Below are 27,324 nucleotides of genomic sequence, written 5' to 3'. Positions count from 1 at the left end.
AGACATTCTCTATGGAAGACATGAACGGTAAAATAACGAAGGAACCCCTTTCAAGTTCAGCCGCAAGTTATTACAGGAATTATGACGCGTCGACTATTTCTCTCTAAACCATATACCTTTGACTATTACGAGCCTGCTGCTGCCTAGCACCACTCAGTCAGACTGCTCTATCAAATATCAAATCATAGACTTAACTATAATATAATAAACCTTAGGTCATTAATATGGTCAAATCCGGAAACTATCATCTCGAAAACATTATTCTTTCAGTGACATACGGAACCGTTCCGTATTTTATCTAACGGGTGACATCCATAAGTCTAAATATTCCTGTTACATCGCACAACCTACAATGTTATTTCATAGTTCCGTAAAATTCTGGCAAATTAGTTCGCAACGAGCCAGATTCTGTATACCCTGATTCTGCGTGCAACGAACGCAAGAGAACTGGCACAATTTCACCTGGTTAATATTGCCTGCTAACCTGGATTTCTTTTAGCTAAATATGTAGGTTTAAAAATATATACTTCTGTGTATTGATTTTAAGAAAGGCATTAATGTTTATGGTTAGGTACACGTCGGAGCAAAGACGGTCCTTTTTCACGAATGCGCACCACATCGATTATATGCAAAGCAGGACAGGCTAGATAAACTAGTAATATCATCAACCATGTGTAGTTAACTAGTGATTATGATTGATTGATTGTTTTTTTATAAGATAAGTTTAATGCTAGCTAGCAACTTACCTTGGCAACGTAAAGCAGGTGGTTAGAGCGTTGGGCTAGTTAACGTAAGGTTGCATCCCCAAGCTGACAAGGTAAAACTGTCGTTCTGCCCCTGAACAAGGCAGTTAACCCACCGTTCTTAGGCCGTCATTGAAAATAAGAATGTGTTCTTAACTGACTTGCCTAGTTAAATAAAGGTAAAAAAGAATAAAAAAGACATTTTAAAAAATACAAATAATAATTTAAAAAATCGGCAAATCGGTGGCCAAAAATACCGATTACCGATTGTTATGAAAACTTGAAATCGGCCCTAATTAATCGGCCATTCCGATTAATCGGTCGACCTCTAGTATAAAGTAGTGCTGCTGTATAAAGTAGTGCTGCTGTGTAAAGTAGTGCTGCTGTGTAAAGTAATGCTGCTGTATAAAGTAATGCTGCTGTATAAAGTAATGCTGCTGTATAAAGTAGGGCTGCTGTGTAAAGTAGGGCTGCTGTGTAAAGTAGGGCTGCTGTATAAAGTAGGGCTGCTGTATAAAGTAGGGCTGCTGTATAAAGTAGGGCTGCTGTATAAAGTAGGGCTGCTGTATAAAGTAGGGCTGCTGTGTAAAGTAGTGCTGCTGTGTAAAGTAGTGCTGCTGTGTAAAGTAATGCTGCTGTATAAAGTAGGGCTGCTGTATAAACTAATGCTGCTGTATAAAGTAGGGCTGCTGTATAAACTAATGCTGCTGTATAAAGTAGGCCTGCTGTATAAAGTAATGCTGCTGTGTAAAGTAATGCTGCTGTATAAAGTAGTGCTGCTGTATAAAGTAGGCCTGCTGTATAAAGTAGACCTGCTGTATAAAGTAGGGCTGCTGTATAAAGTAATGCGGCTGTATAAAGTAGGGCTGCTGTATAAAGTAATGCTGCTGTGTAAAGTAATGCTGCTGTATAAAGTAGGCCTGCTGTATAAAGTAATGCTGCTGTATAAAGTAGGCCTGCTGTATAAAGTAGACCTGCTGTATAAAGTAGGGCTGCTGTGTAAAGTAATGCGGCTGTATAAAGTAGGGCTGGTGTATAAAGTAGTTCTGCTGTATAAATTAATTCTGCTGTATAAAGTAGGGCCGGTGTATAAAGTAGTGCTGGTGTTTAAAGTAGCGATGGTGTATAAAGTAGTGCTGCTGTATAAAGTAGTGCTGCTGTGTAAAGTACTGTTGGTGTATAAAGTAGTGCTGCTGTGTAAAGTAGTGCTGCTGTGTAAAGTAGTGCTGCTGTATAAAGTAGGGCTGGTGTATAAAGTAGCAATTGTGTATAAAGTAGTGCTGCTGTGTAAAGTACTGTTGGTGTATAAAGTAGCGCTGGTGTGTAAAGTAGTGCAGCTGTGTAAAGTAGTGCTGGTGTATAAAGTAGCAATTGTGTATAAAGTAGTGCTGGTGTATAAAGTAGTGCTGGTGTTTAAAGTAGTGCTGGTGTTTAAAGTAGTGCTGGTGTTTAAAGTAGAAATTGTGTATAAAGTAGGGCTGCTGTATAAATTAAGGCTTCTGTATAAAGTAGTGCTGCTGTGTAAAGTAGCGCTGGTGTATAAAGTAGTGATGGTGTATAAAGTAGTGATGGTGTATAAAGTAGGGCTGCTGTATAAAGTAGGGCTGCTGTATAAGTAGTGCTGGTGTGTAAAGTAGTGCTGGTGTTTAAAGCAGTGCTGGTGTATAAAGTAGCTCTGGTGTATAAAGTAGCTCTGGTGTATAATGTAGCGCTGCCGTGTAAATTAGCGCTGCCGTGTGAAGTATGGCTGCAGTGTAAAGTGAATAACAAAAGTTCTAAACCCTGGTAGTCTGTAAGAGGTTGTTAGTTTATCATGGTAATGTCTAAATGACAGGTACTGGCCCTCCACACTCTGTGTGTGTGTGTGTGTGTGTGTGTGTGTGTGTGTGTGTGTGTGTGTGTGCGTGTGTGCGTGTGTGCGTGCGTGCGTGCGTGCGTGCGTGCGTGCGTGCGTGCGTGCGCGCATACCTAGCTGTGTGTATGATGATATGCCAGGCAACTCCTGATGGATTATTTAACTCACTTTCCTCTGGTCCTCTGTACTGGCCCACTCAGCAGACCTGTCCTTCTGTCAGTATGTGTGTCTGTCAGTCAGTCACCATGGCCTCAGGGAGGTACCCTCTGCCCACATGTCTGTGCCCGCTCTCCAGCCACCCTGCTGGCACTGCCAGGCCTGTCACTCACCCCTCTCCTCACTGACAGAGCAGGCAGGGGGAACAGAGCCATGGCTGTCTGTTAGCTATTGACTAGTGGACACACTTCTACCATTGACAGAAGGTTGGGTTAGACACTTGATGAAGCCTTGGCCTACATCTGTCAATTCAATATATCTTTATCTGATCTGTCTAGTAGCATACTATACACAGGGTGGGAGTGTTGGGTTCCGTCATGCCATCTTTCACCTGGAAAGTTAATGTTATGTGAGCATTTAGCTCAGGGCAGGGCTGTATCTCTCTCTCATATCTGCCTACATCAGCAACCCGCCAAATGTCCTGGCTGAGTGTACTTGACCAGATTACCATGTGGTACAGCCCGCTCTCTCTCCTTTCTGTCTCTCTCTCCTGTTCTCTCTCATTTCCCTATCTCTCCTCTCTCTCTCTCCCGTTCTCTCTCATTTCTCTATCTCTCCTCTCTCTCTCTCTCCCGTTCTCTCTCATTTCCCTATCTCTCCTCTCTCTCTCCTGTTCTCATTTCCCTATCTCTCCTCTCTCTCTCTCTCTCTCTCTCTCTCTCCTGTTCTCTCTCATTTCCCTATCTCTCTCTCTCTCTCTCTCTCTCTCTCTCTCTCTCTCTCTCTCTCTCTCCTGTTCTCTCTCATTTCCCTATCTCTCTCTCTCTCTCTCTCTCCCGTTCTCTCTCCTTTCCCTATCTCTCTCTCTCTCTCTCTCTCTCTCTCTCTCTCTCTCTCTCCTGTTCTCTCTCATTTCCCTATCTCTCTCTCTCTCTCTCTCTCCCGTTCTCTCTCGTTTCCCTATCTCTCCTCTCTCTCTCCCGTTCTCTCTCATTTCCCTATCTCTCTCTCTCTCTCTCTCTCTCTCTCTCTCTCTTCCCGTTCTCTCTCATTTCCCTATTTCTCCTCCCTCTCATTTCCCTATCTCTCCTCTCTCTCTCCCGTTCTCTCTCATTTCCCTATCTCTCTCTCTCTCTCTCTCTCTCTCTCTCTCCCGTTCTCTCTCATTTCCCTATCTCTCCTCTCTCTCTCCCGTTCTCTCTCATTTCCCTATTTCTCCTCTCTCTCATTTCCCTATCTCTCCTCTCTCTCTCCCGTTCTCTCTCATTTCCCTATTTCTCCTCTCTCTCATTTCCCTATCTCACCTCTCTCTCTCTCCCGTTCTTTCTCCTTTCCCTATCTCTCCTTTCTGTCTCTCTCTCCCGTTCTCTCTCATTTCCCTATCTCTCCTCTCTGTCTCTCCTCTCCTCTCTCTGTCATGATGGTTGGACCTAGAGGAATATTGATGCTTGTATACCATCGAGGAGATTGCTTTTGGCTTTTTGTGCTGTGGCTGCCATCCAAACTGTCACTCCATCTAATTTCATCATCACCCTGCCTTTGAGAGGTTACTTGGCCAGCTGGTATGTACGTGCGTGCGCTTGTGTGTGCGTGCACGCTTGTGCGTGTGTGTGCTTACACTTGTGTGCTTGCGTGTACGTGTGTGTGTGTACGCACGTGTGTGAGCGGAAAGTCTGTCAGACAGCACGAGAGCTGCTACTTCTCAAACAGCTCGTTCGTTGCTGCTGGAGTGAAACATGCTTTTCTAAGCCCAATCATTGCGTAACAATTCTAAATGGAATCGTGTATTTCTCAACTGCTAATTGAAGTGTGCTTCCCATTCGCCATCCAAGTACATATAGGCAACGGTAGGCAGGCTTCAGCAGGCAGTGTGCATTTTGAAAACAGACTTAATTGTTTGTTGCCCATTTCTGTCATGTTCTATAGTTTTTTTTAAATCCAATTTATTTAATTATCCAGTAGCCAAAGGCACAATCCTAGTCACATTAGTAAACCCTGCTAGTTGTTGCATCTTTAGATCTCACCTCTTTCTACATTTGTAACAGATATTTTAATCTCTGTCACATGAAATCCGTCACATGAAAACACTCGCATGTGCAGTGTGCTTTTGACAACACTGTTTTCCCGCTAATTGCATTATGGAATGAACATTCGCGCATAGCCTTCTGCCTTGTGCTTATAATGTGAAGGAGTTTATCAAGACTTTTAACTGAACGTTCTGATCTGTTACATCAGCCTTTACAGTTTGTGTTTGATGTGGCTAAGCCCTACTGGTTGTATTTCTTTCTCAAATAGAACGACAAGCTGAAGAATAGAATAGGTCAACTTTTCTGCTATGGGGCATAGCAGATTAACATTCTGTAGGCTAGTGATTTTACTGTTCATTACTGTTCATTACTTGCTATGCTATGGGGCATAGCAGATTAACATTCTGTAGGCTAGTGATTTTACTGTTCATTACTGTTCATTACTTGCTATGCTATGGGGCATAGCAGATTAACATTCTGTAGGCTAGTGATTTTACTGTTCATTACTGTTCATTACTTGCTATGCTATGGGGCATAGCAGATTAACATTCTGTAGGCTAGTGATTTTACTGTTCATTACTGTTCATTACTTGCTATGCTATGGGGCATAGCAGATTAACATTCTGTAGGCTAGTGATTTTACTGTTCATTACTGTTCATTACTTGCTATGCTATGGGGCATAGCAGATTAACATTCTGTAGGCTACTGATTTTACTGTTCATTACTTGTCTTGTTGGCTGTTATTCTAACATCTTCAAAGTGTGCGTTGGAATTCGGTAAAGAGACACATATGCATCCTTGAGTTGCATGTTCTGTTCAGATGATTTACCTGAATGTCATTTCTGTCATTCTGAGCAGCGTGGCTAGACGCCCTGATCAGGTGATGCACCCAATGCATATGGGTCTGGTAAATTGATCAAATATCATTAAAGGGCTGCCTGTCAAATGTCCGGCACTACATTTCCCTAACCCTGCTGTGTGCGCGGGCAGGAAGTCTTCAGTAGTGTGTTTCAGGGGTGTTGGGGAGGAGGTGAATATCCTCACTCAAAGATGGGGTGCAGCTGCAGCCACACACAGCGACAGAGATGCTGAGAGTCATCCTTTCACATTACACAGGGTAATGTGTGGGTGGCTGGTTGGCAGAACGTACCTCCTCTCTCTTCTCCCTTACCTCTCTCCCCTCCCACCCTTCCTCTCTCTTCTCCCTTTCCTCTCTCCCCTCCCACCCTTCCTCTCTCTTCTCCCTTTCCTCTCTCCCCTCCCACTCTTTCTCTCTCTTCTCCCTTTCCTCTCTCCCCTCCCACTCTTTCTCTCTCTTCTCCCTTTCCTCTCTCCCCTCCCACTCTTTCTCTCTCTTCTCCCTTTCCTCTCTCCCCTCCCACCCTTCCTCTCTCTTCTCCCTTTCCTCTCATCCGTCCCTTCCTCTCTCTTCTCCGTTTCCTCTCTCCCCTCCCTTCCTCCCTTTCCTCTCTCCCTCCCTTCCTCCATCTTCTCCCTTTCCTCTCTCCCTCCCTTCCCCTCTCTTCTCCCTTTCCTCTTGTCCCTCCCTTCCTCTCTCCCCTTCCTTCCTCTCTTCTCCCCTTCCTCTCTCGTCCATTCCCCCCCCCTCACTCTCGCTTCAGCCCCTGAACCCTCATAACATCTACCCCTGTTTGTGTTTCTAATAAAGCTGTATTATTGATAGTATCCTGTCTTGTGTCACTGTGTTGCCTGGCCTTACTCCACCATCCCCCCTCCTCCTCCTCCATGGAGTTAGTGGGTCTGGTCCTGCTCACTCCAGTCCCCTGATAAGATCTATACATCAGCCGGTCTGCTGAGCTCTCTAGCTGAGCTCTGAACAGGCTAATTGAGTTGAGGCCTCTTGGCCCTCAGAGAGAGGGGAATAGAGTGAATGTGTTACCGGGCTCTGCAGCACACAGACACGCTGTCAATGACATTAGTCCTGTTCTGTTCTCCAATGGAATCAGCCTGTTTACTCCTGAGGGCTATGTTGTTATTGTTGTTGTTGTTCATTTAGAGACTCTAGGAAACGCAGAGTTCCGCTGACTCAGAAGCCCCGACTTACTCACACTCCACACTGCGGAGCATAGACACACGCAGGCAGGCAGGGAGGCAGGCAGGGAGGCAGGCAGGCAGGGAGACAGGCAGGGAGGCAGGCAGGGAGGCAGGGAGACAGGGAGGCAGGCAGGGAGGGAGGGAGGCAGGCAGGGAGACAGGCAGGGAGGCAGGCAGGGAGGCAGGCAGGGAGGCAGGGAGACAGGGAGGGAGGCAGGCAGGGAGACAGGGAGGCAGGCAGGGAGGCAGGGAGACAGGGAGGGAGGCAGGCAGGGAGACAGGGAGGCAGGCAGGGAGACAGGGAGGGAGGCAGGCAGGGAGACAGGGAGGCAGGCAGGGAGACAGGGAGGGTGGCAGGGAGACAGGCAGGGAGGGAGACAGGCAGGGAGGGAGGCAGGCAGGGAGGGAGGCAGGGAGACAGGCAGGCAGGGAGACAGGCAGGGAGGGAGGGAGGCAGGGAGACAGGCAGGCAGGGAGACAGGCAGGCAGGGAGACAGGCAGGGAGGGAGACAGGCAGGGAGGGAGACAGGGAGGGAGACAGGGAGACAGGCAGGGAGGGAGGCAGGGAGGGAGACAGGCAGGGAGGGAGGCAGGGAGGGAGACAGGGAGACAGGGAGGGTGGCAGGGAGACAGGCAGGCAGGGAGACAGGCAGGGAGGGAGACAGGGAGGGAGACAGGGAGGGAGACAGGGAGACAGGCAGGGAGGGAGGCAGGGAGGGAGACAGGCAGGGAGGGAGGCAGGGAGGGAGACAGGGAGACAGGGAGGGAGGCAGGGAGACAGGCAGGCAGGGAGACAGGCAGGGAGACAGGCAGGCAGGGAGGGAGGCAGGGAGGGAGACAGGGAGACAGGCAGGCAGGGAGACAGGCAGGCAGGGAGGGAGGCAGAACCTGCTACTATTGCGTCAGAACTTTCTACTATATAGCTACAGAACCTGCTGTTGTAGCGACAGAACCTGCTACTATTGCGACAGAACCAGCTGTTGTAGCTACAGAACCAGCTGTTGTAGCTACAGAACCTGCTGTTGTAGCTACAGAACCTGCTGTTGTAGCTACAGAACCAGCTGTTGTAGCTACAGAATCAGCTGTTGTTGCGACAGAACCTGCTGTTGTTGCGACAGAACCTGCTGTTGTTGCGACAGAACCTGCTACTATTGCGACAGAACCAGCTACTATATACAGAACCTGCTGTTGTTGCGACAGAACCTGCTGCTATTGCGACAGAACCAGCTACTATATACAGAACCTGCTGTTGTTGCGACAGAACCTGCTGCTATTGCGACAGAAACAGCTACTATATACAGAACCTGCTGTTGTAGCTACAGAACCTGCTGTTGTTGCGACAGAACCTGCTACTATTTCGACAGAACCTGCTACAATTGCGACAGAACCAGCTACTATATACGGAACCTGCTGTTGTAGCTACAGAACCTGCTACTATTGCGACAGAACTTTCTACTATATGGCTACACAACCTGCTGTTGTAGCGACAGAACCAGCTGTTGTAGCGACAGAACCTGCTGTTGTTGCGACAGAACCTGCTGTTGTTGCGACAGAACCTGCTGTTGTAGCTACAGAACCTTGTCCTCTCAAAGGAGAGCGGTTTCTCTGGCTTGGCCCTTGCTATGGCTACTCCTCTGCCACCTAGTGGATGTGTTTGAAAACTGAAGGTCAAGGAATCTCATTATGATGGAAATAACCTACTTCTAGATTGTGTATTTACACTGAACAAGCTGTGAATACCTGTCATTGACCATTAAAACATAAACCATTGATCATCATGATGTGCTCTGTGTACACCCCCTGTAAACAATACATGACTATTTGCTTTTCTACTCAACCAATTCAGATGGTATCACAGTGCCACCTAGTGTAATTCTCAGGGTATTAATGACACATGCTTTTCCTCTTGATGTCAAGCAGAAATGTCTATTAAAGCGGAATACATTTTATTTACATCCCAAATAGCAAATCAATTTAACATTGTATTCATCCATGTTTCTGATGACAACCACACTGACATATCTTTCTCTCTCTCTCCCTCTCTTGCAGAAGGAGCTCAGTCTTCCAAGGAGGGCCAGTTTGTGAGTACTTGTCACCATTCTATCTCTATTCTTGATTCACTTCTTCAGACTCCCTGAGTGCAGAGGCATCTTTCTCACTGCCTGTCTCTAAACAGGAAAGCCTCTTTGGAGAACTGCACTGAACCGGGCGCAGCCAGAGCTAGTGTACTGTAGCAGCCAGGTATAGTGTACTGTAGCAGCCAGGTCTAGTGTACTGTAGCAGCCAGGTCTAGTGTACTGTAGCAGCCAGGTATAGTGTACTGTAGCAGCCAGGTCTAGTGTACTGTAGCAGCCAGGTATAGTGTACTGTAGCAGCCAGGTCTAGTGTACTGTAGCAGCCAGGTCTAGTGTACTGTAGCAGCCAGGTCTAGTGTACTGTAGCAGCCAGGTATAGTGTACTGTAGCAGCCAGGTCTAGTGTACTGTAGCAGCCAGGTCTAGTGTACTGTAGCAGCCAGGTCTAGTGTACTGTAGCAGCCAGGTATAGTGTACTGTAGCAGCCAGGTCTAGTGTACTGTAGCAGCCAGGTATAGTGTACTGTAGCAGCCAGGTCTAGTGTACTGTAGCAGCCAGGTCTAGTGTACTGTAGCAGCCAGGTATAGTGTACTGTAGCAGCCAGGTCTAGTGTACTGTAGCAGCCAGGTCTAGTGTACTGTAGCAGCCAGGTCTAGTGTACTGTAGCAGCCAGGTCTAGTGTACTGTAGCAGCCAGGTCTAGTGTACTGTAGCAGCCAGGTATAGTGTACTGTAGCAGCCAGGTCTAGTGTACTGTAGCAGCCAGGTCTAGTGTACTGTAGCAGCCAGGTATATTGTACTGTAACAGCCAGGTATAGTGTACTGTAGCAGCCAGGTATAGTGTACTGTAGCAGCCAGGTCTAGTGTACTGTAGCAGCCAGGTATAGTGTACTGTAGCAGCCAGGTCTAGTGTACTGTAGCAGCCAGATCTAGTGTACTGTAGCAGCCAGGTCTAGTGTACTGTAGCAGTCAGGTATAGTGTACTGTAGCAGCCAGGTCTAGTGTACTGTAGCAGCCAGATATAGTGTACTGTAGCAGCCAGGTCTAGTGTACTGTAGCAGCCAGGTCTAGTGTACTGTAGCAGCCAGGTATAGTGTACTGTAGCAGCCAGGTATAGTGTACTGTAGCAGCCAGGTCTAGTGTACTGTAGCAGCCAGGTCTAGTGTACTGTAGCAGCCAGGTCTAGTGTACTGTAGCAGCCAGGTCTAGTGTACTGTAGCAGCCAGGTATAGTGTACTGTAGCAGCCAGGTATAGTGTACTGTAGCAGCCAGGTCTAGTGTACTGTAGCAGCCAGATATAGTGTACTGTAGCAGCCAGGTATAGTGTACTGTAGCAGCCAGGTATAGTGTACTGTAGCAGCCAGATATAGTGTACTGTAGCAGTCAGGTATAGTGTACTGTAGCAGCCAGGTATAGTGTACTGTAGCAGCCAGGTATAGTGTACTGTAGCAGCCAGGTCTAGTGTACTGTAGCAGCCAGGTCTAGTGTACTGTAGCAGCCAGGTCTAGTGTACTGTAGCAGCCAGGTATAGTGTACTGTAGCAGCCAGATCTAGTGTACTGTAGCAGCCAGATATAGTGTACTGTAGCAGCCAGGTCTAGTGTACTGTAGCAGCCAGGTCTAGTGTACTGTAGCAGCCAGGTCTAGTGTACTGTAGCAGCCAGGTCTAGTGTACTGTAGCAGCCAGATCTAGTGTACTGTAGCAGCCAGGTCTAGTGTACTGTAGCAGTCAGGTATAGTGTACTGTAGCAGCCAGGTCTAGTGTACTGTAGCAGCCAGGTATAGTGTACTGTAGCAGCCAGGTATAGTGTACTGTAGCAGCCAGGTATAGTGTACTGTAGCAGCCAGGTCTAGTGTACTGTAGCAGCTAGGTCTAGTGTACTGTAGCAGCCAGATCTAGTGTACTGTAGCAGCCAGGTATAGTGTACTGTAGCAGCCAGGTCTAGTGTACTGTAGCAGCCAGGTATAGTGTACTGTAGCAGCCAGGTCTAGTGTACTGTAGCAGCCAAGTATAGTGTACTGTAGCAGCCAGGTCTAGTGTACTGTAGCAGCCAGATCTAGTGTACTGTAGCAGCCAGGTATAGTGTACTGTAGCAGCCAGATCTAGTGTACTGTAGCAGCCAGGTCTAGTGTACTGTAGCAGCCAGGTCTAGTGTACTGTAGCAGCCAGATCTAGTGTACTGTAGCAGCCAGGTATAGTGTACTGTAGCAGCCAGATCTAGTGTACTGTAGCAGCCAGGTCTAGTGTACTGTAGCAGCCAGGTCTAGTGTACTGTAGCAGCCAGGTCTAGTGTACTGTAGCAGCCAGGTATAGTGTACTGTAGCAGTCAGGTCTAGTGTACTGTAGCAGCCAGGTCTAGTGTACTGTAGCAGCCAGGTATAGTGTACTGTAGCAGCCAGGTCTAGTGTACTGTAGCAGCCAGGTCTAGTGTACTGTAGCAGCCAGGTCTAGTGTACTGTAGCAGCCAGGTCTAGTGTACTGTAGCAGCCAGGTCTAGTGTACTGTAGCAGCCAGGTCTAGTGTACTGTAGCAGCCAGGTATAGTGTACTGTAGCAGCCAGGTCTAGTGTACTGTAGCAGCCAGGTCTAGTGTACTGTAGCAGCCAGGTATATTGTACTGTAACAGCCAGGTATAGTGTACTGTAGCAGCCAGGTATAGTGTACTGTAGCAGCCAGGTATAGTGTACTGTAGCAGCCAGGTCTAGTGTACTGTAGCAGCCAGGTATAGTGTACTGTAGCAGCCAGGTCTAGTGTACTGTAGCAGCCAGATCTAGTGTACTGTAGCAGCCAGGTCTAGTGTACTGTAGCAGTCAGGTATAGTGTACTGTAGCAGCCAGGTCTAGTGTACTGTAGCAGCCAGATATAGTGTACTGTAGCAGCCAGGTCTAGTGTACTGTAGCAGCCAGGTCTAGTGTACTGTAGCAGCCAGGTATAGTGTACTGTAGCAGCCAGGTATAGTGTACTGTAGCAGCCAGGTCTAGTGTACTGTAGCAGCCAGGTCTAGTGTACTGTAGCAGCCAGGTCTAGTGTACTGTAGCAGCCAGGTCTAGTGTACTGTAGCAGCCAGGTATAGTGTACTGTAGCAGCCAGGTATAGTGTACTGTAGCAGCCAGGTCTAGTGTACTGTAGCAGCCAGATATAGTGTACTGTAGCAGCCAGGTATAGTGTACTGTAGCAGCCAGGTATAGTGTACTGTAGCAGCCAGATATAGTGTACTGTAGCAGTCAGGTATAGTGTACTGTAGCAGCCAGGTATAGTGTACTGTAGCAGCCAGGTATAGTGTACTGTAGCAGCCAGGTCTAGTGTACTGTAGCAGCCAGGTCTAGTGTACTGTAGCAGCCAGGTCTAGTGTACTGTAGCAGCCAGGTCTAGTGTACTGTAGCAGCCAGGTATAGTGTACTGTAGCAGCCAGATATAGTGTACTGTAGCAGCCAGATATAGTGTACTGTAGCAGCCAGGTCTAGTGTACTGTAGCAGCCAGGTCTAGTGTACTGTAGCAGCCAGGTCTAGTGTACTGTAGCAGCCAGGTCTAGTGTACTGTAGCAGCCAGATCTAGTGTACTGTAGCAGCCAGGTCTAGTGTACTGTAGCAGTCAGGTATAGTGTACTGTAGCAGCCAGGTCTAGTGTACTGTAGCAGCCAGGTATAGTGTACTGTAGCAGCCAGGTATAGTGTACTGTAGCAGCCAGGTATAGTGTACTGTAGCAGCCAGGTCTAGTGTACTGTAGCAGCTAGGTCTAGTGTACTGTAGCAGCCAGATCTAGTGTACTGTAGCAGCCAGGTATAGTGTACTGTAGCAGCCAGGTCTAGTGTACTGTAGCAGCCAGGTATAGTGTACTGTAGCAGCCAGGTCTAGTGTACTGTAGCAGCCAGGTATAGTGTACTGTAGCAGCCAGGTCTAGTGTACTGTAGCAGCCAGATCTAGTGTACTGTAGCAGCCAGGTATAGTGTACTGTAGCAGCCAGATCTAGTGTACTGTAGCAGCCAGGTCTAGTGTACTGTAGCAGCCAGGTCTAGTGTACTGTAGCAGCCAGATCTAGTGTACTGTAGCAGCCAGGTATAGTGTACTGTAGCAGCCAGATCTAGTGTACTGTAGCAGCCAGGTCTAGTGTACTGTAGCAGCCAGGTCTAGTGTACTGTAGCAGCCAGGTCTAGTGTACTGTAGCAGCCAGGTATAGTGTACTGTAGCAGCCAGGTCTAGTGTACTGTAGCAGCCAGATCTAGTGTACTGTAGCAGCCAGATCTAGTGTACTGTAGCAGCCAGGTCTAGTGTACTGTAGCAGCCAGGTCTAGTGTACTGTAGCAGCCAGATCTAGTGTACTGTAGCAGCCAGGTCTAGTGTACTGTAGCAGCCAGGTCTAGTGTACTGTAGCAGCCAGGTATAGTGTACTGTAGCAGCCAGGTATAGTGTACTGTAGCAGCCAGGTCTAGTGTACTGTAGCAGCCAGGTCTAGTGTACTGTAGCAGCCAGGTCTAGTGTACTGTAGCAGCCAGGTCTAGTGTACTGTAGCAGCCAGATCTAGTGTACTGTAGCAGCCAGGTATAGTGTACTGTAGCAGCCAGATCTAGTGTACTGTAGCAGCCAGGTCTAGTGTACTGTAGCAGCCAGGTCTAGTGTACTGTAGCAGCCAGGTCTAGTGTACTGTAGCAGCCAGGTATAGTGTACTGTAGCAGCCAGGTCTAGTGTACTGTAGCAGCCAGATCTAGTGTACTGTAGCAGCCAGATCTAGTGTACTGTAGCAGCCAGGTCTAGTGTACTGTAGCAGCCAGGTCTAGTGTACTGTAGCAGCCAGATCTAGTGTACTGTAGCAGCCAGGTCTAGTGTACTGTAGCAGCCAGGTCTAGTGTACTGTAGCAGCCAGGTATAGTGTACTGTAGCAGCCAGGTATAGTGTACTGTAGCAGCCAGGTCTAGTGTACTGTAGCAGCCAGGTCTAGTGTACTGTAGCAGCCAGGTATAGTGTACTGTAGCAGCCAGAGCTAGTGTACTGTAGCAGCCAGGTATAGTGTACTGTAGCAGCCAGGTATAGTGTACTGTAGCAGCCAGGTCTAGTGTACTGTAGCAGCCAGGTCTAGTGTACTGTAGCAGCCAGGTCTAGTGTACTGTAGCAGCCAGGTCTAGTGTACTGTAGCAGCCAGGTCTAGTGTACTGTAGCAGCCAGGTCTAGTGTACTGTAGCAGCCAGGTCTAGTGTACTGTAGCAGCCAGGTCTAGTGTACTGTAGCAGCCAGATCTAGTGTACTGTAGCAGCCAGATCTAGTGTACTGTAGCAGCCAGGTATAGTGTACTGTAGCAGCCAGGTCTAGTGTACTGTAGCAGCCAGGTCTAGTGTACTGTAGCAGCCAGGTCTAGTGTACTGTAGCAGCCAGATCTAGTGTACTGTAGCAGCCAGGTCTAGTGTACTGTAGCAGCCAGGTATAGTGTACTGTAGCAGCCAGGTCTAGTGTACTGTAGCAGCCAGGTCTAGTGTACTGTAGCAGCCAGATCTAGTGTACTGTAGCAGCCAGGTATAGTGTACTGTAGCAGCCAGGTCTAGTGTACTGTAGCAGCCAGGTCTAGTGTACTGTAGCAGCCAGGTCTAGTGTACTGTAGCAGCCAGGTCTAGTGTACTGTAGCAGCCAGGTATAGTGTACTGTAGCAGCCAGGTATAGTGTACTGTAGCAGCCAGGTATAGTGTACTGTAGCAGCCAGGTCTAGTGTACTGTAGCAGCCAGGTCTAGTGTACTGTAGCAGCCAGGTCTAGTGTACTGTAGCAGCCAGGTATAGTGTACTGTAGCAGTCAGGTATAGTGTACTGTAGCAGTCAGGTATAGTGTACTGTAGCAGCCAGGTATAGTGTACTGTAGCAGCCAGGTCTAGTGTACTGTAGCAGCCAGGTCTAGTGTACTGTAGCAGCCAGGTCTAGTGTACTGTAGCAGCCAGGTATAGTGTACTGTAGCAGCCAGGTATAGTGTACTGTAGCAGCCTTCAAGGACCCCATTGTGTGTACTGTGTGCTGTATAACACAGCCTTGAAGACCGGTGGAAAGAGGAACATGAAGTTAGAGAAAGTTGATGAGGGTTTTACTCTGCTGATGAGGACTTGAGGGACCTGGGCATGGTCTGTGAGCACATCCATCCAAACATAGGATTGTGTAACGGCTACACAGAAACTGTCACTACCATTGGTGGGGCTCTCTAGATCTCTGTTACTAACACGAGATAGAGAGGGGTCTGCTTTAAAAATGATGAGGGGTGGGTGAGAGAGGGGTGGGTGGGAGAGGGGGGTGAGAGAGGGAGAAAGGGGGGTGAGAGAGGGAGATGGGGTGAGAGAGAGAGGACGATGAGAGAGAGAGAGCGAGAGGGGGGTGAGATGGAGAGAGGGGGGTGAGAGAGAGAGAGAGAGAGAGGGGAGATGAGATTGAGAGAGGGGGGGTGAGGGAGAGGTGGTGAGCGATAGATAGAGGGGGGATGAGAGGGGGGGGGATGAGAGAGAGAAAGGGGCGTGAGAGAGAGATGTGGGATGAGAGAGAGAGGGGGGTGAGTGGGTGAGAGAGAGGAAAGGGACTGCTATAGCCAGTCAGATCTCCACTGGGCCCAACAACAGGGATCATCAACTAGATTCAGCCGAGGGCAGACATGGAACAGACCATTTCTCCTCAGTTTTCAGCAAACGTCATATGCTATAGCATGCTATGGAGTGTTGATACCAAAGAGATACCGAATATAGGCTGCACAAGACATTGTGATTGATACTTCTACGTGATGACTTTCCATTAAGACCGTAGAGTAGTGATGTGACAAATGGAATTTTAACGTTTAAACTGCCATTTAATTTTTCGGTTTCCATTAAAGCGATAAAGGTACATAAAAATGACTTGTGAATTCACAATGCAGCTGCACTTCCTTCTCATTTAACTTCTCAAAGTATTATCATACAGGACTGCTGTCGCTTGCCTTTCTCTGCCATTTTTCCACCTGTTATTAACGATGATGACGTAGTGGTGGAGAGTCGACTCCAAAATAATTGATTCCTCGACTCCTTGCACGTCGACTCTCATTTCAGTGTCAAGATTTTACTCCCGACTCCTAAGGTTCAGTATTTCTGGAACGGAGGATTTGCCGTACTTCCAAGAACACAAACACTTCCATCTTTCATAGCGAGCTAGCGAGGAATGGAGAGGGAGGGGCACAGTATAGGCAGGTCGGCCACCAGGCAGACAGATTCAGAACAGTTCACTAGGCCTATCTATCAGCAATCAAAAGCTTTATCTCCTCATTTCTTGGCTTGCAATGTTTTGCAACTTCAGTAATGCAGGGCCTATCATCAATGAATAGGCTAGGATATTGAGATGAGCGAGACACTTCACTCTCACATAGTCACCCACAGTAATAACTGCGCATGTGCACGGGTTTGCTTCACACTGTTACAGCGTGTTAGCCAGGGCACCAAAACAGCGGAGAAGTTGAGCTTCGCGCTTCAACGCTCTTAGTTGTTGTGGAAATTGACCCACTTTCTCCATCTACGTGAAATAACACCGCCTTTTTTGGTTAGGTATTATTTTAATTATTATATTTTTGCCCCCTTTTTCTCCCCAATTTCGATGGCCTATTTATTGCCTTTACCTCCTTACTCCATTTGCACACATCTGTACGTTTATTTATTCCATGTGTAACTCTGTGTTGTTGTTTTTGTCGCACTGCTTTGCTTTATCTTGGCCAGGTCACAGTTGTAAATGAGAACTTGTTCTCAACTGGCTTACCTGGTTAAATAAAGGTGAAAAATACAATTTTAAAAACACCTGCCCGCTTAACCCAGAAGCCAGCCGCACAAATGTGTCGGAGGAAACACCGTTCAACTGACAACCGAAGCCAGCCGCAGGCGCCCGGCCCGCCACACGGAAGAAGCTGGGATCAATCCCGGGTCTATAGTGACGCCTCAAGCACTGAGATTCAGTCTCAGACCGATGCGCCACTCTGGAGGCCCTGGTTTGGTATTTTTATTAACGTTAAAAATCAAACTTTTGTTAAAAAAAATGTAACCTTTTAACGTTTATATGTTAACACCCCTACCGCATACAGTTGAAGTCGGAAGTTTACATACACTTAAGTTGGAGTCATTAAAACTATTTTTTCAAACACTCCACAAATTTCTTGTTAACAAACTAGTCGGTTAGGACATCTACTTTGTGCGTGACACAAGTGATTTTTCCAAAAATTGTTTACAGACAGATTATTTCACTTATAATTCACTGTATCACAATTCCAGTGGGTCAGAAGTTTACATACACTAAGTTGACTGTGCCTTCAAACAGCTTGGAAAATTCCCGAAAATGATATCATGGCTTTAAAAGCATCTGATAGGCTAATTGACATCATTTGAGTCAATTGGAGGTGTACCTGTGGATGTATTTCAAGGCCTACCTTCAAACTCAGTGCCTCTTTGCTTGATGTCATGGGAAAATCAAAAGACTTCAGAATAAAATGTGGACCTCCACAAGTCTGGTTCATCCTTGGGAGCAATTTCCAAGTGCCTGAAGGTACCACGTTCATGTGTACAAACAATAGTACACAAGTATAAACAACATGGGACCACGCAGCTGTCATACTGCTCAGGAAGGAGACGCGTTCCTTCTCCTAGAGATGAACGTACTTTGGTGCAAAAAGCGCAAATCAATCCCAGAACAACAGCAAAGGACCTTGTGAAGATGCTGGAGGAAACTGGTAGAAAGTATCTATATCCACAGTAAAACGAGTCCTATGTCGACATGACCTGAAAGGCCGTTCAGCAAGGAAGAAGCCACTGCTCCAAAACCGCCATAAAAAAGCCAGACTACGGTTTGCAACTGCACATGGGGACAAATATCGTACTTTTTGGAGAAAACCTTTTGGCCATAATGACCCACGTTATGTTTGGAGGAAAAAGGGGAGGCCTGCAAGCCGAAGAACACCATCCCAACCGTGAAGCACGGGGGTGGCAGCATCATGTTGTGGGGGTGCTTTGCTACAGGAGGGACTGGTGCACTTCACAAAATAGATGGCATCACGAGGAAGGAAAATTATGTGGATATATTGAAGCAACATCTCAAGACATCAGTCAGGAAGTTGAAGCTTGGTCGCAAATGGGTCTTCCAAATGGACAATGACCCCAAGCATACTTCCAAAGTTGTGGCAAAATGGCTTAAGGACAACAAAGTGAAGGTATTGGAGTGGCCATCACAAAGCCCTGACCTCAAACCTATAGAAAATTTGTGGGCAGAACTGAAAAGGCGTGTGCAAGCAAGGAGGCCTACAAACCTGACTCAGTTACACCAGCTCTGTCAGAAGGAATGGGCCAAAATTCACCCAACTTATTGTGGGAAGCTTGTGGAAGGCTACCTGAAACGTTTGACCCAAGTTAAACCATTTAAAGGCAATGCTACCAAATACTAATTGAGTGTATGTTAACTTCTAACCCACTGGGAATGTGATGAAAGAAATAAAAGCTGAAATAAATCACTCTCTCTACTATTATTCTGACATTTCCCATTCTTAAATTAAAGTGGTGATCCTAACTGACCTAAAACAGGGATTTATTTACTAGGATTAAATGTCAGGAATTGTGATAACTGAGTTTAAATGTATTTGGCTAAGGTGTATGTAAACTTCTGACTTCAACTGTAGGTAGTGTTACTTTAGCCTGTGTGTGTGTGTGGTTGAGCCTGTGGGTGTGTGGTTGAGCCTGTGTGTGTGTTACTTTAGCCTGGGTGTGTTACTTTAGCCTGGGTGTGTGTGGTTGAGCCTGTGTGTGTTACTTTAGCCTGTGTGTGTTACTTTAGCCTGGGTGTGTGTGGTTGAGCCTGTGTGTGTGTTACTTTAGCCTGTGTGTGTGTGGTTGAGCCTGTGTGTGTGTGGTTGAGCCTGGGTGTGTGTGTGGTTGAGCCTGGGTGTGTGTGGTTGAGCCTGTGTGTGTGTGGTTGAGCCTGGGTGTGTGTGTGGTTGAGCCTGGGTGTGTGTGTGGTTGAGCCTGGGTGTGTGTGGTTGAGCCTGGGTGTGTGTGGTTGAGCCTGTGTGTGTTACTTTAGCCTGTGTGTGTGTGGTTGAGCCTGTGTGTGTGTGGTTGAGCCTGGGTGTGTGTTACTTTAGCCTGTGTGTGTGTGGTTGAGCCTGGGTGTGTGTGGTTGAGCCTGGGTGTGTGTGGTTGAGCCTGGGTGTGTGTGGTTGAGCCTGGGTGTGTGTGGTTGAGCCTGGGTGTGTGTGGTTGAGCCTGGGTGTGTGTTACTTTAGCCTGTGTGTGTGTGGTTGAGCCTGTGTGTGTGTGGTTGAGCCTGAGTGTGTGTGGTTGAGCCTGGGTGTGTGTGGTTGAGCCTGGGTGTGTGTGGTTGAGCCTGGGTGTGTGTGGTTGAGCCTGGGTGTGTGTGGTTGAGCCTGGGTGTGTGTGGTTGAGCCTGGGTGTGTGTGGTTAAGCTGTCACAGTGTCACCTGTTTGCCTGTCTGAGGGTGTTCTGTCCCTCTTGAAGGCTTGACTGACACTGAGTAAAGGGTAAAGGTGAAAGGTCATTAGGATGGAGCAGATCTGTAGCTCTACAGTCTCACCCTCTCTCTTCCTGGAACAGCTCAGTATCCACCACTGGATCCATGCTGCTGGTCTATTTAGAACTCTGGTGCCAGCCCGTCCCGCCACCAAAGTTGTTTATTTTATCTCTAGTACCCAACAGTGTCTTTTGAAGACAGGCCTGCCTTGTGAAAGTCTGTCTTTATTTCCGCTCAGTTGGGTGCTGCGGGGTGGTTCGTGTGCGTGTGTGTGTGTGTGTGTGTGTGTGTGTGTGTGTGTGTGTGTGTGTGTGTGTGTGTGTGTGTGTGTGTGTGTGTGTGTGTGTGTGTGTGTGTGTGTGTGTGTGTGTGTGTGTGTGGGCGGGCGGGCGGGCGGGCGGGCGTGAGACGTTATGATAGTTTCACTTCATTCGTGTCCTCACTCGCTCTCTCTTTTGCTCTCACTCTCTCTCTCACACACACACACACACACACACACACACACACACACATCATCCTCCCGTTTATACCCACAGTCGTACGTATCTGCTCTCTATTCTCTGACCACAGTCTAACCTAATCAGAACCCAACCTTGACCCTGTATTGGAGTTTACTGTAACAGTTAACTACCTCTGCTGATGGCCTTTCTCTTATGGAACCGGTCCAAGACTGTTAAAGTAGATTAGTCTGGGTAATGACAGTCTCATGTCCTGTAGCCGTGTGGTCATACGTCAGTCCACTAATCAGGTGGGATTAGCCTAGTGATGCTACAGCGCTACGCTAGTTGTAACCAAAGCCTCTACTGTAGCCTGATTGATTCAGATCCATTGTCCCTGCCGTCACTGCATGTGAGCTGCATTTAACCCACACGTAGACAGGCTCCCTCACCAGGGACACTGATGTACCTCTGATTCCAAAGACAGAGAATGGGGACAGGAGAGAACAGGAGGATTAGGGGTAGAGAGAGACAAGAGGGGGGAGGGAAGAATAGCTAGCCAGGGTAAGACACTGAGGATGTGTAGAGGGGGAGGGAGTGAGGACTAGCCAGGATAAGGCAGGGTAAGACACTGAGGATGTGTAGAGGGGGAGGGAGTGAGGACTAGCCAGGATAAGGCAGGGTAAGACACTGAGGATGTGTAGAGGGGGAGGGAGTGAGGACTAGCCAGGATAAGGCAGGGTAAGACAGGGATGAGGTGTGGAGAGGGGGAGGGAGGGCTAGATAGGATAAGGCAGGGTAAGACAGGGATGAGGTGTGGAGAGGGGGAGGGAGGGCTAGATAGGATAAGGCAGGGTAAGACAGGGATGAGGTGTGGAGAGGGGGAGGGAGGGCTAGATAGGATAAGGCAGGGTAAGACAGGGATGAGGTGTAGAGAGAGGGGGAGCCAGAGTAAGACAGGGGTGAGGTGTAGAGAGAGGGGGAGGGAGGTTAAGGCTAGCCAGGATAAGGCAGGGTAAGACAGGGGTGAGGTGTAGAGAGAGGGGGAGGGAGGTTAAGGCTAGCCAGGATAAGGCAGGGTAAGACAGGGATGAGGTGTAGAGAGAGGGGGAGGGAGGTTAAGGCTAGCCAGGATAAGGCAGGGTAAGACAGGGGTGAGGTGTAGAGAGAGGGGGAGGGAGGTTAAGGCTAGCCAGGATAAGGCAGGATAAGACAGGGGTGAGGTGTAGAGAGAGGGGGAGGGAGGGTAAGGCTAGCCAGGATAAGGCAGGATAAGACAGGGGTGAGGTGTAGAGAGAGGGGGAGGGAGGGTAAGACAGGGATGAGGTGTAGAGAGAGGGGGAGGGAGGGTAAGGCTAGCCAGGATAAGGCAGGGTAAGACAGGGGTGAGGTGTGGAGAGGGGGAGGGAGGGTAAGGCTAGCCAGGATAAGGCAGGGTAAGGCTAGGCGTGACAGCTGCACATCCCTCAGGGTCTTGTGATATCATGAGAATGCTCTGTGCCTGGCTGTCAGCTGAGTGTAGTAGGGCTGTGTGTCACTGTATTCTGGACTTCTCTCTCTCTGTACTCTACTGCTCACAGTGTGGGTGACAGTAGCTCAGGCGACAGGCTCTCTCTCCTCTCTCTCTCTCTCTCTCTCTCTCTCTCTCTCACTAGCTGAAGAGGCAGTGACCATGGCCAAGTTCTCCCTTTGGACACCCCTGTCAGACTGTCAGAAAGAGCAGTCAGCCAGACCTCAAGGACACTCCTCTGAACCAAGGGACTAACTGACAAGCCTTCCCCGGGATCAGGGATCTTAGCCCGGGGATACTCAGAGCAGCTCTCCCAAACACTGGTGCCTGTGGAGGATTTATGTAACGGCTTTTTGAACCAATGCTAACCTATACTTGACCTGTGACCCTGTCAGTGGAGTGGTCAGCGAGCCAGGACAGGGGGGGACACAGAAACCCCTCTTACTGTTTGGTTTCTGGTCTGACCCACGGGACTTGAGGAATCTTGTAGAAAGCTGCTGACTGCTCACTGTGCTTGTGTTTTGGTGTTGTGTGTGTGACTGTGGTTGTATGTACCAGTGTGTGTTTATAAGACAGGGAACAGAGTGGTTGGATGTTGTTCTAGCTGGGTCAGGTAGAGACATGGTGTGTGTGACTCATCAGTGCTCAGCTGTAAAGCCCTGCTTTGCCAGTATTAGATGAGAACAGAACACTGAGGACACTAGCCTAGATACCTGGCATACCTGTCTATGTACTGACCAGTCTAACACTAGCCTAGATACCTGGCATACCTGTCTATGTACTGACCAGTCTAACACTAGCCTAGATACCTGGCATACCTGTCTATGTACTGACCAGTCTAACACTAGCCTAGATACCTGGCATACCTGTCTATGTACTGACCAGTCTAACACTAGCCTAGATACCTGGCATACCTGTCTATGTACTGACCAGTCTAACACTAGCCTAGATACCTGGCATACCTGTCTATGTACTGACCAGTCTAACACTAGCCTAGATACCTGGCATACCTGTCTATGTACTGACCAGTCTAACACTAGCCTAGATACCTGGCATACCTGTCTATGTACTGACCAGTCTAACACTAGCCTAGATACCTGGCATACCTGTCTATGTACTGACCAGTCTAACACTAGCCTAGATACCTGGCATACCTGTCTATGTACTGACCAGTCTAAACCACACAGCAAGAGAGCAACTTGATTTTGGATTTTGTTACTCACACACACTGTTCTTCTCATTGTGTGTTATGAATGAGTAGTCCGTGAGGGCTGAGTCTGTTTTGCAGTGTTGTTGTTTTGAGAGGAAGTGAGCTGTCAGCTCATTGGCCAGCATGGCTTTGATGGACAGGTGGCAGAGTTCACTGGAGCAGCACTGACTCCCCGAGCCAGCCCCTTGGTTTACCATTGCCGTTGGAAACATGATGAAGAGGAGGAAGGAGAGGCCAGGAGCTCCTGACCTGCATATCCAGTAAGACACGCACACTGACCACAAAGGGTTAACTGCCCTTACGGTATGTGTGTGATTCCCTCCCTCTGTGTGTTGTGGAGCTGTAGGTCTGAGAGTAGAGTGATTGACAGGGCCAGGCAGTGTCCGCTTACACCCCTCAAACATGCAGTACACATCACACACGCACTCACAGCCATGGAAACACACATTAGCACTCAGCCTTAACGGAAAAACGGGAGGAGCGGTGAGGGAAAGAGAGGAAGAAAAGAACGGGGAGAGGTTAGGGGGGGATAGTGTGAATACCAGGTCACTGCCCAGTCAGAGACAGACACATGCACACAGCAGACTGCTGCCAGGGTCATATTGTCACCCATTCTGGCCACTCACCAGGGGGTCCAAGCCTGTTTAGACCAGCCCCATATGGCCCCTCTCTACCCAGCCTGCCAACAGAGAGCTGGCACTGGGGAGTATGAGGGGCTCCACTGCCCCTCACCACAGCTTCCTTTGTACGGGGGGTATTTTGATGACGGCTTCATGGATTTAAGCCAGTAGTACATTAGTGTTGTTTATCAGACAACCTTCCCTCTTTCCTTCCTCCTGTCCATCCGCGTCGACCCGTAGAATCTGGCCGGCCGCTCAGCACCGCTGCCATGGCAACAGCAGTCTCCTGCAGCACCTGCTCTCCCCCACCTCCCTTCCTCGCTCCATCCACACCTCCTCCCAGCCCTCCCTCCTCCTCCACTCCTCCTCTGCCCACGCTGAGGGCCCCCTGTCAGCCCCTGTTCACCAGGGGGGAAACCCCTTCCTCTGGAGGTAAGACTGGATGGCTGTGTGTGGGCAGTCCTGGCATGTGTGTTTGACCCGGTTCCTTAACTCAGAGATTAACAGTACCCTTAAAGCATGTGTGTATGACCCGGTTCCTTAACTCAGAGATTAACAGTACCCTTAAAGCATGTGTGTATGACCCGGTTCCTTAACTCAGAGATTAACAGTACCCTTAAAGCATGTGTGTTTGACCCGGTTCCTTAACTCAGAGATTAACAGTACCCTTAAAGCATGTGTGTTTGACCCGGTTCCTTAACTCAGAGATTAACAGTACCCTTAAAGCATGTGTGTATGACCTGGTTCCTTAACTCAGAGATTAACAGTACCCTTAAAGCATGTGTGTATGACCTGGTTCCTTAACTCAGAGATTAACAGTACCCTTAAAGCATGTGTGTATGACCCGGTTCCTTAACTCAGAGATTAACAGTACCCTTAAAGCATGTGTGTATGACCCGGTTCCTTAACTCAGAGATTAACAGTACCCTTAAAGCATGTGTGTATGACCCGGTTCCTTAACTCAGAGATTAACAGTACCCTTAAGGCATGTGTGTGTCTGTGTTATGTGTAAATACCTCCTCTTCACACTCAAAGGAACTGGATAATAGCACTCCAATGATAAAGGCCCTCTCATAAAAGGTATCACCAGTTTTGTGTGTGTTCAGACTAGGTAAAGTACAGTAAATCGTGATGTAACGATATGCATCGTTCCCCCGTTCAAATGTTTAAGATATGACTGCATTGGTTTGCAGGACCCCAAACCCACGCATATGTAGCAAGCGTCAGTCAGAAAATCCATTCAGACACTACGAATAGACGGTTAACTATTACTTTCAAATTACTTTCTTTCTACCTTCCAGAAATACCCCAGATTTTTTTGTAACAACTGCGTCCTCTCCTTCAGTGTGGAACTAAGCATGTAATTATGTTGACAGTCATTGATCTACAAGTCATTTTGCATGCTGAACAACCCCAGGCCATGTCAGTAGTCAAACTGTGCGCTGTGCGCATCTTCGCGGGCTGAACAGCAAGTCGTAGGCCTATTACTGATCTGGCACATCTGTGAGTCACCTTCAGCATTCAAATGTTTGTAAACTTCCTTCTGCAATATTAGGCTTTATTAGTTGAGTGACAGCCAATGTAATTTGCTAGGTTATTTCTATTAAATGCACTGTTGAAAATTGTCTTTTTACCAGAGTAAATGTAGCCTAAGCTACCGAATGAATGAATGCATTTTTTTGTGTGTCAAATTGCCAGTTAATTGACACATAAACAAACATTACAATAATGCACTGTGATAATTCAGTGATCATTCTTCTTCCGGTGGTCTCTGCAGTGGGCATCACATAAAGAGTGAAACAATTTAAGATTAAAAATCTATAAATACCTGACAAAGCTTCAATATGCACCTTGGAATTGGATGACGCGAACAGTTGCATCCCGGATGTGTCTGTCTTCACTTGTAGCCTGTGAGAAAAACCTTATCACGTGACTGAGAGCCATGTAAGTGGGAGGTGCTTCGGCATGCAGCCGGGAGAAGGGATTTGTAATTTTTATATTCAGCTCAATGGAACAATGACCACTTGCCGCAAAAAGCAATGATTTTTGTTAAGGGGCATTACGGGCACACAAAGGGGATGCAGCCGGGAAATTCGAGGCATTATCAAGTGCTTGTCAAATTGTGAATGAGAGACTGATGAAGTGTGTACAGCCTGTGCAAAAAAACAAAGCAGAGCTCCTGACTTTCATGCAACTTTTTTCAAATCTTCATTAGAGTCGCATCATGCAACCTAAGAATGTATTAAAAATCTAAACATATAGCCCAACATTTGTATCACAACTAAAGTTCCATAAATAACTCTAAATTAAGCATTAACCGCTCAACATAGAATAGCCGCATGTGTGCACTCCTTCAAATCGTTTGGAGAAAATGTCCTTTCTATTTTATTCAGCTTTGTTCAATTGTATTCATTCTATAAAATAATGCCTTGGAATTCTCAGCAAATCATGTCTGCTAAATTAACTAGTGTAGTCCACAGCCATTTGGCATAGCCACATCAGGACCTAACATAAGGACAACTCAGAGTATGCTATTCTGTTCTTCTGAAATAAGACTACATTTTCTTCATATCATGTTTCTGTTGACCTGTCTAAAATAAATCATGGATTTATTGTGAAGGTGTAGGCTATATTACATGGATTCATTAGACTTTTTAAAAATGGCTTGTAGGCTGTGTGTGGAAGCCAAGAGATGCTAAATGTGTTTATGTTAATTAACGGTCAATCACCGGCTGACAAAATGTCTTGACCGCAACAACCCCTAGGTGGGCTCAGGGTAGATCATTACAACAACAAAATGTTTGAGGGAGACATACAGGCAAAGCTGAAAAGGCAACTAGGACTGTGCTGACACGCTCCAGTAGTGTGTGTGAGAGAGAGTCAAGGTAATCCATCTATGGTACTGAACACAGAGGAATTCATGTCCATTGTGATGTGCAGAAGAGGTCATCAGATACACTATGACCTTGATTTGACCTCTGACATCTAGTGATGGCATAGGCTGTCTTGTCCCTAGCTGTCTCTTGTCCGTCTATTTTTCTGTCATTGTTTCTCTGCTAAGATGAGCAGGGCTAAGGAACTGTCACATCCCATTGTCATTCATGATGGCTGACGGAACCGTTGATGTTCAATGGTGGCATCTCAGTACAAGTTGAAATAAAGGTTTCCGTGTCTAAGGGCACTTTCACATATTCTTTGTATGATCCGGATTCTGGAGCGGGTTGATACTCAGATCCAGGCTGTACCATACCGGGCTATACGGTATTACTGGAAGTGCACACAAGGGGCGCTACAATTTAGGCAACAAGGATCTCGATCCAGGAGGGGATTAAAATGTCTCTAGTCTGGGTTACCAGTCTTTTTAACTAACATTCCACTCCTTGCCATCCATGTCATTGACAAATAGACTGGCCTTTCGGCAATCTCAACATTCAATATGCAGCTGGATTTATGGCGGAGTTGCTCATTGGTTGTTGGAAATAACATTAATATACTCTATATATTCCATGTGGAGCCTCGAAAATAGAATTATAACAAAGTCAAAAACAAACATTTAGATGTTGGCAAAGAAAGTTGTTGTATTTGAGGCTCAAAGCAAAGAGGTTTTGTGGTTGGAATTGCAGTATGTATTTAGTTATAGAATTATAAAAATGAGCTAGTAACTTTTCACCGCATGTCAAGATGTTCTATGGAGAGAGAAAAAGTGATAGAGTTCAATTATTTGGATAACCGTTGTGATTGGAAGGTAGCTGGGAGGGTTATCGAATCGAAATCAACTCCTCTGTTCTCCTCGAGCTCATTAATGATTGAATGTTCATGTTTGAAGATGGCAGAAAGGCCAGTCTCTTTGGCAGTGGCAAGGAGTGGAATGTTAGCTAAAGAGACTGGCGCTCAGCCCAGAATGTCTTGACTTCTAGCCACTTAGCTAGCAATTTAGCAAACTAAATGTAAAGCTGGAGTCCTGAGCTGGATATCATTTAGTTGATACATTTTAAATGTCTTAGTTAAAAGCAGTGGTGTAGCACGCAGCCCCCCGATGACACCAACCCAAATTATAATCTTTTCAAATACCCCGATATACGGCATAAACGGTATATCTGCCAAGCATCAGCATGCGCATGGAACTTTTTGCCCGTTGTAAACGAGCTAGC

General features: G+C 47.4%; 1 protein-coding gene across 13 annotated transcripts in view; it reads left to right on the top strand.

Moving 5' to 3' along the window:
- Window positions 1–27,324, top strand: part of LOC106560530 (microtubule-associated serine/threonine-protein kinase 2) — a 329,712-nt gene that overhangs the window by 195,858 nt on the left and 106,530 nt on the right. For 12 of the 13 annotated variants that reach the window (XM_045687861.1, XM_045687862.1, XM_045687859.1 and 9 more), the window contains one exon: window positions 8,887–8,918. In XM_045687861.1, the coding sequence (XP_045543817.1) occupies window positions 8,887–8,918 (32 nt within the window). Of the gene's footprint in view, window positions 1–8,886; window positions 8,919–21,306; window positions 22,814–23,413; window positions 23,606–27,324 lie in introns of those variants that run through there. The other variant, XM_045687865.1, reaches the window with a different exon arrangement.

This window comes from Salmo salar, chromosome ssa10 (genome assembly GCF_905237065.1).
Source record: "Salmo salar chromosome ssa10, Ssal_v3.1, whole genome shotgun sequence".
NCBI classification, from domain to species: Eukaryota; Metazoa; Chordata; class Actinopteri; order Salmoniformes; family Salmonidae; genus Salmo; species Salmo salar.
The sequence above is the reverse complement of the archived record's forward strand: the minus strand, read 5'-3'. Positions and strand labels throughout refer to the sequence as shown.